General features: G+C 38.0%; 1 protein-coding gene across 4 annotated transcripts in view; it reads right to left on the bottom strand.

The window, feature by feature from the left end:
• Positions 1–14,232, bottom strand: part of TTLL7 (tubulin tyrosine ligase like 7) — a 197,969-nt gene that overhangs the window by 140,696 nt on the left and 43,041 nt on the right. Inside the window, exons 20-22 of one of the 4 annotated variants that reach the window (XR_010622468.1) lie at positions 12,041–12,214; positions 11,646–11,685; positions 6,956–8,749 (exon numbers count right to left, since the gene is read on the bottom strand). Coding sequence is in view for 1 of the 4 variants with exons in the window: in XM_065740900.1 (XP_065596972.1) it covers positions 8,660–8,749; positions 11,646–11,685; positions 12,041–12,214 (304 nt within the window). In the remaining 3 variants the exon portion in view is untranslated. Of the gene's footprint in view, positions 1–6,950; positions 8,750–11,566; positions 11,686–12,040; positions 12,215–14,232 lie in introns of those variants that run through there. The other 3 variants (XM_065740900.1, XR_010622470.1, XR_010622469.1) reach the window with 3 other exon arrangements.

A 14,232-nucleotide genomic window follows, 5' to 3' on the forward strand; every position in this document is an offset into this window, starting at 1 on the left:
ACAGAGACTGCATGCTTAAGGGCCCACCAGGCAGTCCCTGGGTCTGTCCCTGGTTCTGCTTAGGTTCTGGCTGGAGTGCTGCTGTTGTATGTTTCATAAGTTTAATCACTATAACAACAACAAAACAAAAAAAAAAGTACATATGATTGTGGCTGGAGAAAAAGAAAAAAGAAAAAAAAAGAGAGAAAAAGTAGCTCTGTTTCCATTAAGATACCCATAGATTTTTCTGTTTTAAATGACAGTACTTTTGGCTAGACATCTGTTCAGTGGGTGAGCTGCCGCATTGCCAGGCACAGTGTTACCTTCCTCACTGAAAACAACACAGACCTGGGCCAGGCTGGCTCTAAGGAAACAGGATGGAACCTCAAGGGCACAAATGCTACACTGCCTGTAGTGCTCTCTGGGTAGTGCTGGAAGCACTCGGGTAACAGACACATTTGCTCTCTAGAAACTGCATCAGAGAAACAACTATCCTCTCAGCAGACAGCAGCTGGGAGCGTCAGTGCCCGGCCCTTAGGCCGCTGCCCTCACCTTCCTCAATAAGAATCACTTATTCAGCTTCAAAAATAACTAGTGTTAGTTTTCCTCAAAAGATAAAAATGAGCAGGCTGAACCATCAGCAAGGCAAAACGGGAAAAAATGCATGAACACCTTCTCTTGACATTAACACAAGGACAACACAGGAGAGAACACCCTGCAGCTGAAAATTCTGCTTGCTGCAGACCCTGTTATCAACACCTTCACTATTGTAAATGCTGATTACTGACTTCACTGCAACTGGTGACATTACCAAAGTCTGCTGAGGAGCTGCGATGCCACGGAACGCTGCATATTAAGCACGACAGCACACGATCTGCAGTGTCTCTGCAGTATATCTGCTTCGTCATATGGCTCAGTCACTTTCAGATTCCCACACACACTTCCCAGAGCTAGAAATATTCTTAGCTCTCACTTGCCTACAACAGGCACAACCAACCTGTGAAACCATTTCTCTCTGCAGAATAACAGAACTTGATAGTAAATTTTGTAGAGGTATGGATGCACAAAGGGAGCATTGCAAGAGACCAATTACGGGGCTACTCTGAAGAGTGATGGTTCACCAGCAGATGTGCAATGAAAGAAAAGTTGCTTCCAAATGATATATTTTCTTTAAAAAAACAAGGCACATTGGCACAACACAGGAAAGTACAATTTATTGTTGATTAAATAATTACAGTATGGTGTTATATTTCCTGCAGAGGCTCTGCAAGCTAAACTGCAATCCAAGTGAGATACAAATTCCCAAATAATGAAAATGCTGACATGACAATATGCATATTAGCATTACTGGATGTTATCGTTGTTGATACAAAAGAAGATATACAATTGTCCTCCTACAATGTGAGAACAGGTTATACGGCAGCCAACTAAAACAAAAGCATATAGCAATTTTATCTACTTGACTTGACTGTAATAGCCAGTAAAGCTATCCCCATCGTGTTGTTGCAATCTGTACAGGAGAAGAAAATTACTGTGAAATAGACCCCATCGTTCCAAAAGCTTGATTGAGAGCCAAGCTTCTTCGAAATTTGGGTGCTTCTAAAGGAAGAGTAACCATCCAATTACTTCAGCTTTCTAATCCTAAATAGGTTTTCTATTACCACTAATAATACATGTATTTGTGTACTTGAATGAAGATTCCCATGCATATATAACATCCAGGGATGTTACAAAGTACATTAATTGGATAGTGTTTGGACAATTCAAACGCATTTCGTATAGGAACATTTGTATTCAAATGCAGATTAGAACACATACTGGGATGGTTTGAACACTGATTCACATTAGCTGTTAATTGATATAGCTATTAAACCTTTGCTTCGAGTCCAGATTTGTTAGGGTTTGGAAGCTGTAATATGTACAGTACTTACTGTTTCCTTAACCTGATTGGGGGGCGGGCTGGAGGGGAGAAGGGGAAAGTAGGGAGGAATAACTGCTAAATTTTCCACTTCAGAAGGAACACTGAGTGTTAGCAGTGCCTTCCCCTATCACACTGAACAGCCACACTACTCTGAAAGCTTTAATAATGTGAGCAAGAGAGATACCAACATCTTGGAAACATGTGAGTATGAAACTGCTGCACTGTACACCACTTTCCCCCCCAAATTCTATTACAATCCATGTTTCCATTATTCAGCAATTGTGACCAGCACTGTCAGACTCAGTGGCATATCGGTGGAGCAAAGCATTCCATTTCTCGGTATGCCAAAAGGCTGAAGGAAGGAAGAGAGCTGTCTCTGGTTTATGTCACACATTTCAAAACAAAACCAGGGGATGCAGTGACAGGCGAGGAACACATCCTCCAATATAACTGCATACAAAACTCAAGACATACACAAAGCCCGTGCCTGGTGTGCAATACAATGAACTTCAGTGCACCCTGAGTACAACCCAACCGCACAGCTACAGGAATTCATGCTGGGCATTCTGACAGATCTTCCCACAAGTTAAGTAAATTAACTACTGGAAAAGGCTGTCAGGCCTAGCTCACCAACACTTGTAGAAATTATTTTAAGTGTCAGAAGAACTTATTTTTCACAACGCTGATAAGCTTTCTCTGTTGCCTCTGGTGGCATAACATACTGAACACCGAAGCAATCGACAATGATGTGACTGTACTTAAACTGCCCTGTAGCTTATTTTCTAGTTCTGTGTCATCTCGATGCAGGTACTTTATTCATTCTCTGAATTAGAATAAAAGAAATCAGATGGCTGGAGTCCTATATGATTGTGTAAAAGAAGGGATTACTCCTATTAGCAGCACAAACCCTGCAAGCAGAGGTTGTAATTCCCAATTATCCTGCTTAGTAGAAAGCCAGCAATCACCTAATGGGCCTGAAAGGGAAAGGGTAGCTGCAGCTGCTGCAGCTCTTTCCCACCTGACATACATTTGAGATTGCTAGCCATTTACCCAGGGCATTTGTTACTAAAAATACATCACGCTGCATGTCACCTACTAATTCAGGTTCCAGAGAAAGTACAGATCTCTGCATAATCCATCCTGCTTCTCATTAGCAATGCCTAGTTGCTTGATTTACTGCATTTGAAAAGGCTATTAAATATTGGTTATTTTACCAAACACAATCTTGTACCAACAAAGCCCACAGTTGTCTGTGGCACACAGCAAGTCCCCAGCACAGTGAGCAATGACAGAGCCACAGGGAAGTGACCTCAGTGAAAGCTGAGAACATTCAGCACTCAGCAGTGGCTTCGGTGGTGCAGATGCTGCAGGTGCATCCTCATGAAAACACATATAGCATTTTCACCTCTGTCCAGTCTCGTACCAGACTGCTGAGTCCACACAGGTATCCTCAGCTGTATTTCCCTTCTCAAAGCAAATTACTCCCATGGCAAATCCTTACACAATGACAATCGGGCGGTGTCTGATATCTGAGTCAGATTAAGAAATGCTCAGAAATACACAGAAACATTCAATACTGTGACATTTTCTCCCTTTGTCTTCTCATGGAATAAAATAGGACTGTATTCTCTCTTCTGAGAAACTTCTACAAAGTGGATTGTGGGGAATTATGGCAGGAACAACCAGGAGCATAAATAGTCAGATGACACCATTCCATCAGTGAAAATTCAGATAGCATTTAACGAAGCAATCTTTTGTTCTGCTGCAACAGAGCAAATCATTTCCACAAGAACGGGCACAAGGAAAACCTTCAATGCAAAACTAGCTCCAGGATAATGAATTTTCCTACCAGATGTCCTGACTCCTCTTAGCCCTTCTGGGCTTCACTGTACTTCATGACCACAACTCGCAGCTTTCAAATTCAGACCTTAGCAGCAAGCGAGCTGCGCATCCCTTCACCCTGCTGCAGCAAGCTGTGTAACAGCACTTGGCAGAACTGCCTTCCAGCAGCCACGAGCAGTTGTTTGATCACTGTGCAGCAGTCAAGGCAAGCACGGGTCACTTCCCTGCACTCTGCCGCCCCCTGTGACGAGGCTGATAACTCCTGACAGCGGTAGGTGCAGAGGTGACCGACCGCTGTGCAGCTGATGTGGAATATAAAGCAGGTTCTGGAGCTCGGTGTCAACCACCATTTCAGCCAGAAGCAGGCTCCATTTTGCTCTGTGTCACTAAGAACAGATAGACTCATTCACAGGGCATTTAAAGGGCATACAAATCAGTTTTAAGTGCTTAATTTTGTAGAATGGTCACTATCACTCATTGTGAGAGAAGGGGAGTTCTAAGTGCAGTGATAAGAGTTCTCTTTGCTAAGCAAAGGCTGCCTTTTGTTTTAAAAGAAGAAACAAGGACGCATACACACACAAAAAAAAATATATATATATATACACAACACTAAGAATATGTCTTGCTCCCCCACAAGTATAATCTGCTCTTGCTCCATACACATAAATGGTAAAATTACTGCTGGTTTCCTTGAAAGTCCTAAGTGCTACAGCTATTTACATACCAACAAAGACTCTTCTGCATTAACAAAACATTTGAACAACGTAGGAAATTGCACAGAGGTGGCTGACAGAGAACAAAGAACACAGAGGAGGAATAACAACTAATGCATGGGAATTTCACCACATGCAGAAAAAAAAAAAAAAGAAAAAAAAAAACACATTACAAACGTTTTCAGCAAATGCCAGAGTGAAAGATTTTCCAACAGCTACATGATTTAACAGCAAATGATCTTCTCCTGAAAATGGGAATAAATGCAGCAGCTCCAAGTTAACCATTTTAACACTGCATACAAAGCTAACTTGCAAACGCTCACATTTGCAAACACCTAAATTGGATGTTACATAACTGTCAATGTCATTCAAACCTTCCACTTGAAGATTCAAGGAAAAGCGAAAAAAAGTAAATTTGTGTTTGTATGTTAAAAAAATGAATGTACTCTACAGCAACTAGTCCAGTGAAAAGTCATTCAGATGTAGATTTAAAAGACAATGTGAATTTGTTTAATTTCCTGGACAGAGAATCAGCAATTAGCAGCTGGCATTCCCACAGAGAACGAAACCCTACAGGCCAAGGCCAGCCCGAGGCCGAGGCCCACAGAATGGGCACTACTACGCAACAGTGTTTTCTTGAAAGTTACTTTGCCAAACCAATCCTTCCAAAGATACACTTTCTTCGCTGCTCTGATTGCATATTTGGAATCCCAAGCTTCTTACCACCAACCAAAGTAGCAAATTTATACGCTCTTTCTTTTGCCAGAAAACGAAGCTCCTGTGCCCGGCAGCACAGAACAGACCTGTACCAGCCCTGCAGCAGCAGCTTCCTGCCATGCCTTCCGCCATGCCCTCCGCTCATCCCCCAGGTGCCCTGCTCACAGCACGCACCTACACAGCTCTCACCTTGGACTGGACACCCAGCTAGCAGGACAGGCTATTTTTCGGTGTTTTTTCGGTGCTTTTACGGCGACCGCACTTCGCTCCGCGCCGCCGCCCCCCCGGCCCGCACTCGCTCCTCACCCGCTGCCGCCCTCAGCCGCCCCTCGCTTCCCGGGCAGGCTGCTGCCTCGTGCAGCGCCGCGCGGCGGCTCCGGAGGGGCAGCGCGAGGCCGGGCGGGTGATGCTGCCCCTGCTGCCGGGCAGCCCCGAGGGAAGCGTAATACCAGGCAAGGGTTTTTTGAATAAGTGTCAGAGGGTTTCTGGAGATGAGGTCCTTAATGGAGTTTAGCTAGGGAAGCCACTCGTTGCCCAGCGTTCCCCAGGACCTGGCAGCAGCCCAGCCCGCGGCTCAGCCGTGAGCCACAGAGAGCCCCTCTCGTGCCACAGGGACTTTTTTTTTAGTTACCGAGGTTGTCGTGCAGCTACAAACGAGCCCAGGGTCAGAACCGCGTGCAGGAGGAAGAGAGCAGCGCTTCCCCACTTCGCGCCGTCTGACTGGACTGCAGGTGCAGCCAGCCTGCTCTCCCATGAGGGCTGTGCACGCTCGCTCTCAGAAGCTGGCAAGAAAAGCTGAGATGACACTTATTTTATGTATGGATTCCTACATTGTTAGGAACACAGTACCGCATTAGGAAAGGTTATCAGAAACAAATTAACATCAAACATAAACCAAGTATCCGGCCCAATTTTGTACATACAAAGTGTGTTATTTTTTCTAGATCTGCCCATAGGAGTTCTCTTTCCACTATCAGAGCACTCTGTACAAATTGACCTGTCCCAGCAGCAGCCGCTGAGAATATTGATCAAAAGAGGTTTAAAACAAAACAACAAAATGAAAATTAAAAAATAATAAAGAGTCGTGAGCCTGTTGTCACAGGGCTCTGTCTGAGCATGGCGAGCTTGGCTGGAAGCTGGTTTTCCTATTGTGACCAACAGCAGAATACAGTGGAAGCCTCCTCCAGGAAGAGAGAATGTACAGCTTTTATTGTGTTACAGATAACCATAGTAAGCTTTATCAATAGTCACTGCATGGATCTTAAGAAATATACAATTATTGTGAATAAGCTAAATTACTAAACTAGTATTACCATGAAAATGAAAGATTTTTTTTTACCAGACTAGACTACATATATCTGGTTTATCTCAGAGGTTTGTTAATTGTTTACAAATAGTTTTGCTATATTGTATCCTGCAGTTCAAGAACTGATGGACAACACCACAGGCATCAAAAATCTTACCAAAATTGCCAACCTGACATACATGCTATGACTAGGTTTAAAACATTAAATTCCAGGCAACTTTAAGTCTCAAATTTCTTAAGTCTCTTAAATCTCTGGATATACAAAAAGCTCTAATACACTTGCTCCTGAGGACAGCTTCCACCATTAATTATTTTTTAGTATACACATATGAGGGCTGTTCCAAATGTAATGCCTCCTATTTTATGATGTTGGCCATGATATCAGAGTTGGGTGGTGATGGGATGGCAGTAGATGTTGAACCTTCCCAGTAGGTATCCCATTACATTTTGTTGCTGTCTGACAGAATGGCATCTGACATGGAAGTGCTGATGATGGAAAGGTGTGTCACTGAATTGACTTCCACTGACATTTGCTGATACTTGGTGAACCTTTATGGACACCAGACAGAGGATATGAGAAGAGCAAAGCAGTGAGTGGCACATTTCAGCAATGGTGACAGCAACATGAAAGACAAGCCACTTTCTGCACAGCCATGCAGCCTTCTATGAGTGTGACATGCAGGCTCATGTTCATCACCAGTGAAAGTGATTAACTAATGGTGGTGACTACACTGAAAAAAAAGTGTTTTGTAGCTGAAAATTTGCTCTATCTATAGCATTTATTGTGCTCTTTGTATCTGTTGCAGTTTCCATGGAAATAAATAGGAGGCATTACTTTCAGAGCAACCTACATAACATTCATTGGCAATTTACAAACACATTTGCAGTTTATATTATTGGAAAGTAAACATATCTTTGGTAAATACCTATTTGTTCTTTACTTAGTTAAAAAACTTAATTCATTTTTAAATCTAGATTAACTCATTTTAAATAATTACTTATATAATGAATAAGGCTTATATGGCACAATGCTGCATGAGATGAATGGGTCTACATAGAAAACTTGAATGATGCTTCCAGGTTACATGCCCTGTTAATTCTACATCCATGCTCTGGTTCAGTTTCTTTCAGTGCCCTTCAGCCAGGCCCAGGAACCCGAATCTGAATGAGAGCTTTCTAATGAATTATATTTCCAACATGTAAAGGTGTCACAAGTCTAGAAAATACTGTCTAGATAAACAATACATTCTGCAGTATGTATTGGATTGTATGCTAAAAACTACAGCAAACCAATTAATATAAGATTGAAACAATATATTATAGCTGCAGTATTTCCTAAAAATGTCTGCTTTACCACTTGTGCAGTAAAACAGAAAAAATACACACTATGCATGCTTGTACAAGTTGTAGGTAGCTGCTTGCTCCCAAAGGCACAGGCCACAGTTAATATGAATGAAAGCCTGATAACAAATATCGGCTTCTGTATTATTACAAAAATCCAATTAGAAACAGAATGCCCGAGCTGGTATTCTTACTGTTTGCATACAGAAATTTTTCGCTTTTTGTAAAAGATGCTTTTCTTAAAGAACATGGCATAGTAACAGCTTTAAGCAGAGCCTGTAATTTCAGAGGAGAAACATTTGGCTTACAGAGTTTTGGGGATTATTTTAAACATGTCCAAGAAATGGTAAGGTTATTTTTAATAATAATTAGTTTTATTGTTCGACTACAGTTTCTTTATTCTTCTGTCTTTTTAAAGGATCTTGTCTTACATCTGAAACAATAAATAGTATAACTTTACAATAAATAATATTCAACTCAAAAGTATTGTACGTAGAAAATAATATAACACCATAATAGGATATCAACTCCATCTTATATATTCTGCAGCAAAAATAACATTTCTAGTAGGAAGGAATTACTTATAAACCTAGCAAGATCTACACATTCGCATGTGTGTAAAAAACTTAACAAGGTTTATGATGCTTTCAGAAAAGCTTTGCTTTTACAGTAAGTTTTAAGCTAAATGCTATCGTAATACAGTATATTATATGTAACAGTGCTGTATTTAGCTCCATCACAAATCTAATTTGAAAAAAAAAAAAGGAGTGCCATTATTTACAATGAAAAGTAACTTTTCTTTCCCTTCACAAGTGACTGTATCTGCGTGTGAACAAAATGTTAGGGCGAGGAGGCATTCCAGATGGACTGCAGCTGAGGTTGGACGAGGATGATTTCAGGATGAACTGTGATGGTCCTGGCAATAAACACCTAGAAATGATATGAAAAAATATGGCAGAATTTAGAGGTAAAACTCCCATTCAAGACTGAAACAATTAGTTGTTCATTTGCTTAATTTACAATCGTAACAACCAGGAAAACACATACAGTAAGCACTATTTATAAAACGAAAGGAGCACTAGGCAATAAGTAACTCATGAAACAGATCCTTAGATCAGGGACAATTTACCAATGAAAATAAAACATTTTGCCAGTTCTTTACGTTTAAAGCAAAAAGGTAAATAAAAACAATGGCATCCTGCAACACTGCCATCCAAATTTAACATTTCACTCATTGTTTCTGTTATTATAGTACTACTTGTTCAATAGTAAACTGGGTAAAAACTACAGTTCATGTTAAATAGATTATTAATTTTCTAGTTTTGAAAAAGGTTTACTATGGAAAAAAGAAAAAAAATAACAATTTCTCAGCTTTGATTTCCATCTCTCCTTCCCTAAAAATTGGCATGCTATCATCACAATTCTATAAAGTAAGGAACAGTGATGCTACAACATTGTAAGACACATGAGTGACTATACCCTTTTAAATTCATACTGCTAAATTGTTTGTATTTTATATAATGCTATAAAAATGATTTATCATGTCTAATACTCATTCTTAAATCTGTTTGATTTTATCATTTACTAATAGCTGCAGAAATAATTAGATGAGCACAGTAACTGAAGAAACAACATCCACACTAAATCAGAGTTTGGTAATGAATTATGTCAGTGTTAGGATGGATTAACACAACATTATATAAATTATTTCTTAAAAATCATTGCATCATTCTACTGAATCATACTGATGATTAATGATGAATAAGTTAAAGGATTGATCTTATGAATTACATTATTATCAAAATCTTATTTTCAATTTGCAGAAAAAAAAAACCCAACTGATTTCTAGACTGATTTGGTGTGGGCTGGTGATGTGTTTCACAGCTCACTACCACACCAGACTAAGTTCTATGTTTTCTCGTTGATACAGAGAACAGCTCTAATGCCTGTCAGAAAGCATGTCATAATGCCACTTAGCAAGCTGTAAGGATCTAGCAATAGTTAGTATTCGTCACATTTCTTAAATATTTTAACATCTGTGATTTTATCAAAATCTAAAACATCTGGCACTATATGCAGTTTATTTCCTAGCTATTATCTGAGGAGGATTTGGTATAGCTTTTGAGTATTCTTATTTTCTTTACACTTAATTTTGTGAGGAAAAAAAGGCATTAATGCCCATTTGCATTAGTACTCTTATTCATTCTGTTCATCACACAGAGTGGATATAGAGTTAGAAGCTGTGATGGAAATGTAAAAATGAATACAAATGTAAAAATGGAAAGAAGAATCCTTCCTGTTTTCATTACACCTTTTTTCTCAATGTAGAAGTAGATTTTATGAAATAAAGGAGTATTTGCTAACTTGGAAAGCTTTGGTCATCAACACAAAACAAAAAATAGCTTTCTGGTCAGAAAAAATAAGACAAAGAAAGTTCTTCAAGTTAGATTTTTTAGAATCTTGTAACAATGAACTTGATGTACATTATTAAATTAAGCTCTGATCTCTTGCACCTTCAAAATTTAACTATTAATAAAAAATTATTAGCGGTAGTACAGCTTCTTACATAATTTAAAAACAGAAACTTAGATGAACAGTGAAATAGTACTGTGTTTCTAGAAATAATAGTTCATTGCTTTACATGTTGTGGGGCATAATGGGCAAGAGCATTTGTTCCCATACGTATCTTCCATTTCACAGACATAGAATATTACAGCTAACTAGCATATTGCTTTAAAAGATCCTAGATTCCTCTAGCTTGCAAAAATTTATTCAAAACTTTCATCCAGTGTCAAGGAAACCTGAGATGAAAAAAGTTCTCTTGGGTCATCCATCCCATGTCTTTCCAACTGCAAGACTGTTAGATGCAGTACATCAGAGTAATCCGATCAGTTTGAATAGTTCGTGATTGGTTACGATGAAAAATTTTCTGCGGTATTAACAGTAAAAGCAATAAAAACTTCAAGCCTGAACATTTTCTACTCTGAACTAAACCAAATTATTTTACCATACTCCGGCTGCAGCTCAGTAGATGTTAGTATTGAATATGATTTGTTTTGTGGCTAAGATACTTCTACTTTTGCCGTGACCAAACAAATTTAGTTTTTAGTTGGTTTTGAATTGTTAGATCGTGTCTAGATTTATACGACAATAACAAATGAGTTTAGTGTATTGAATAACTGGCCTTAGACGTACCAAGTACACAATTAAGTCATAAAATACATTTAACAGAAAATACATCAAACATTTGCTTTTCACATGATATTTAACTCATAAAGCCCTTCTACAACATAGTGTTTGTAATGTTTCCTATAAACAAAGTGAGGTTTTTTGTTGTTTTAAGATTCTATACATAATAATTCAAATTGCCATTATGGATAGAATTTGGAACCTAAGTAATTTGAAACTTATGTTTAATTTTCCATCTAAGGTTGTTAAATTACAGATCATTGAATCCCACATTGGAAGTATTTTCAGTGATCCCCATACTGACAATATGATCCTTATTGTATCCAGTTGGAAAACTAAACCAGCCAATGGAGAATCGGGTAAGTGCCAAAGAGGGTTTTGTTTTGTTTTATTTTATATTTTTTTTACGGATTTTTTTACTTTTTTTAATGATGCTGTTTTGCAAGGTTTGAAAATATATTTATGTTCTGCGAGATGAAATAATAAAACTTGAAATCTGTAGGCTTTGGATATCAACTTTGCCAAACTATGCAATACAGTAAATCAGGTGGCACTTACCTGACCCTTGGCTGGAGCTGAGCCCCTATAGCATCCCACTGCGGATGTCAAGCCAGAAGTATCATACATGTTAGGATACCTCTAGGAATGCAAATCTGGAATCAGTGACTTTGAGGGATCTGAGAAGGGGAAGAAATGAAATTTTCAGTTCACTTTGCAGAAAGCCTTGCTGCAACTACTTGAGCAGTAGGCAACCCAGACTTTAATAAGTGTAGTTTCATACAAAATCTAAATACCTAACTTTTTTTGAAGCAATTCATGAGTGAGCTAGAGAGCTTAGAATGATGGAAAAATCAAGATCAATGGAACTGGATTTTTTTTTTTGTTTTTGGCCTTTTGTTTTGTTTTGTTTTTATTTTAATATTTAGTGAACTAGGTTTAAAAGGAAGTGAGGCAGTAGTGGCATAATATTAAATCTGTCCCAGTGTTATCTTTGATCATTATAGTTTAGGAAGAGAATACTGAAATACATACCTCGTATCATCCCAGCTAGGACTAATTCCAGTCAGGGATCCTCTCGAGTCTGATGAATATTTGTACACCACTAGCAGGCAGTGCTTACAAAGCTGTACTATTCGCTGGCAACACTGAAGCTGCTCAGGAGTCACCACCTCTGTGCTTTTACTGAATATGGTTTCCCAAGAGTTCCTGTTAGGGAAACAGATATGACTTCATGTTTTCTGTTATCTGAGAGCTTTATTCCTTTATAGCAGATTTAACAGTAGGGGAACAAGAGAAAGTGTGTTAACTTATCTGTTTACAGAAAAGTTCTATACTATTTAACAAATAATTCAGATGCTGAGAGTCCAAATCTTACATTAAAAAGGTAATTTTCATACGTGAAATCTCCCAAATCTATTTTTCATTTAGTATGTTCCTCAAGCATTTGTAGGGCTATTACTTAGGTTTAGCACATAAAGATTCACTGTCAGTAATTGTAGATGATGTCTTATGGCAGGAATAAGAAAAATTGCTATTGCTTAGGCTACCAGCTGAATGCAGATCTGTTGTGAAATTAATAAAAGCAATATGTTATTTCTAAATCTCTACATGGCATAATAATACTTTAAGTTCATTATACTATGAAATAAACACTAAAAGAACATTAGCATATGTTCTGCTTTCTTGTCCAAATAAGAAAGTTTATTAGTCATTAAAATACTACTTATCCCATCTGGCCACATGGAGGTGGTCTGCTGCAATTAAGTTCAACTGATGAGGTGTATGTACAGAAGCTTCCTTTTTTAAATGCAGACCATCCTGCTTTTGTTTTCTTAAGAAAGACATTTGTCTTTCAAAAATAATAACAAAAATAATAAACATATATGCTTTATCGCAGAAGATGACAGCTTTTGTACATACATTAATACTTGTGTTTGTTATGCTCCATGCAAAAATGTGATTGGATTACAGACCATTAAGTATACTCTAAAGGTGATGTGGTCGCTATTGAGGCCACTTTTTCATCAAAATATCTCCCAGTACCACAGATGGCTTTCTAAGTTTGATGTTTTTTTTAACTTGGTTATTAAATAAGCACTTCAGAGCGTGAGGAAAATTTGCTGCATCTATTTCTGTGGATCAATGTGGCATTCAGGATGATTTAGCCTTGTCCCACTGAGATCAGTAGTAGACTTCACATCCCTAAGGTAAGATGCTTGTTCTTAAAACAATGAATTTTAGTACAAATCAAAGAGACAGCATGCCTACTTCAGCCTAATGAGATTATTATTTTTTAATTGCACTGTATTAGGATGCAATTATGAATATTAATGAGTAAAACAAACTACGTATACCTGACTTTTCAGCCTGGATTCACAGTCTAAATGATGTGTGCAAGCTGAAACCATTCAGTCCTACACATTTTCTACTACACATGTAATTTTCAAGTGACATTAGTATTTCTCTCATGAATTCTTATCCATATAATGAATTAAGAAACATGGTTTTCAAGGCAAAGTTGTTTATTTAATAAGCAGAATCATTACACTCTTTGAAGAACTGCTTTTCTTAATGTACCTTTCTCAATATGGCTTCCTGACCATGAAATTTTTACATTTACCAATGCAAGAAAATTAATCTAGCTGTGTTTATTATTTCCTCTACCATGTGACATCTGGTGAAAAGGAGCAAAACAAAGTTCTAAGTATTAGGAATTAGTTATAAGGAAAAAAAATCATAAAATATTTTTCATGCATATTAGAAGATTTGCAAAGGGGCATACTAAAAGATTCAAAATAACACTGAATTACTGAAAGGGAACAATCATAATATTTTACTGACAGCAAAAATTGAGTTTTGACTCAAAAATTTGCACACCTCTACTGCCATTAAGAAGGGACTCTTTAGCTGTTGAAGATTATGCAAAAGAAGTCTTTTAGGTTGGAAAAACAAGAGAAAGAAAAGGCTTCTGTGTTAACTTCTTGAGTGTCCTAAATTCCCAACAGCTACTTATAACAAGTCTTAAGACTGTAAAAAAAAAAAAAAAAAAAAGATAACAGCTCACACAACAAACCTTCAGCAATGAGAAGATAATTGTATGACAACAACAAAACTGATGACCTTTTGGATTCTCTTAGATCCCTCATTCTTGTTAGCATATTCTTCAATTGTTAGGAAATAATTAACAAGTGCAGTACATGTGTTCTCTACATACAACAAATAAC

Source organism: Cyrtonyx montezumae, unplaced genomic scaffold, assembly GCF_038088225.1.
Source record: "Cyrtonyx montezumae isolate F1298 unplaced genomic scaffold, pur_monq_1.0 scaffold_1, whole genome shotgun sequence".
Lineage (NCBI taxonomy): Eukaryota > Metazoa > Chordata > Aves > Galliformes > Odontophoridae > Cyrtonyx > Cyrtonyx montezumae.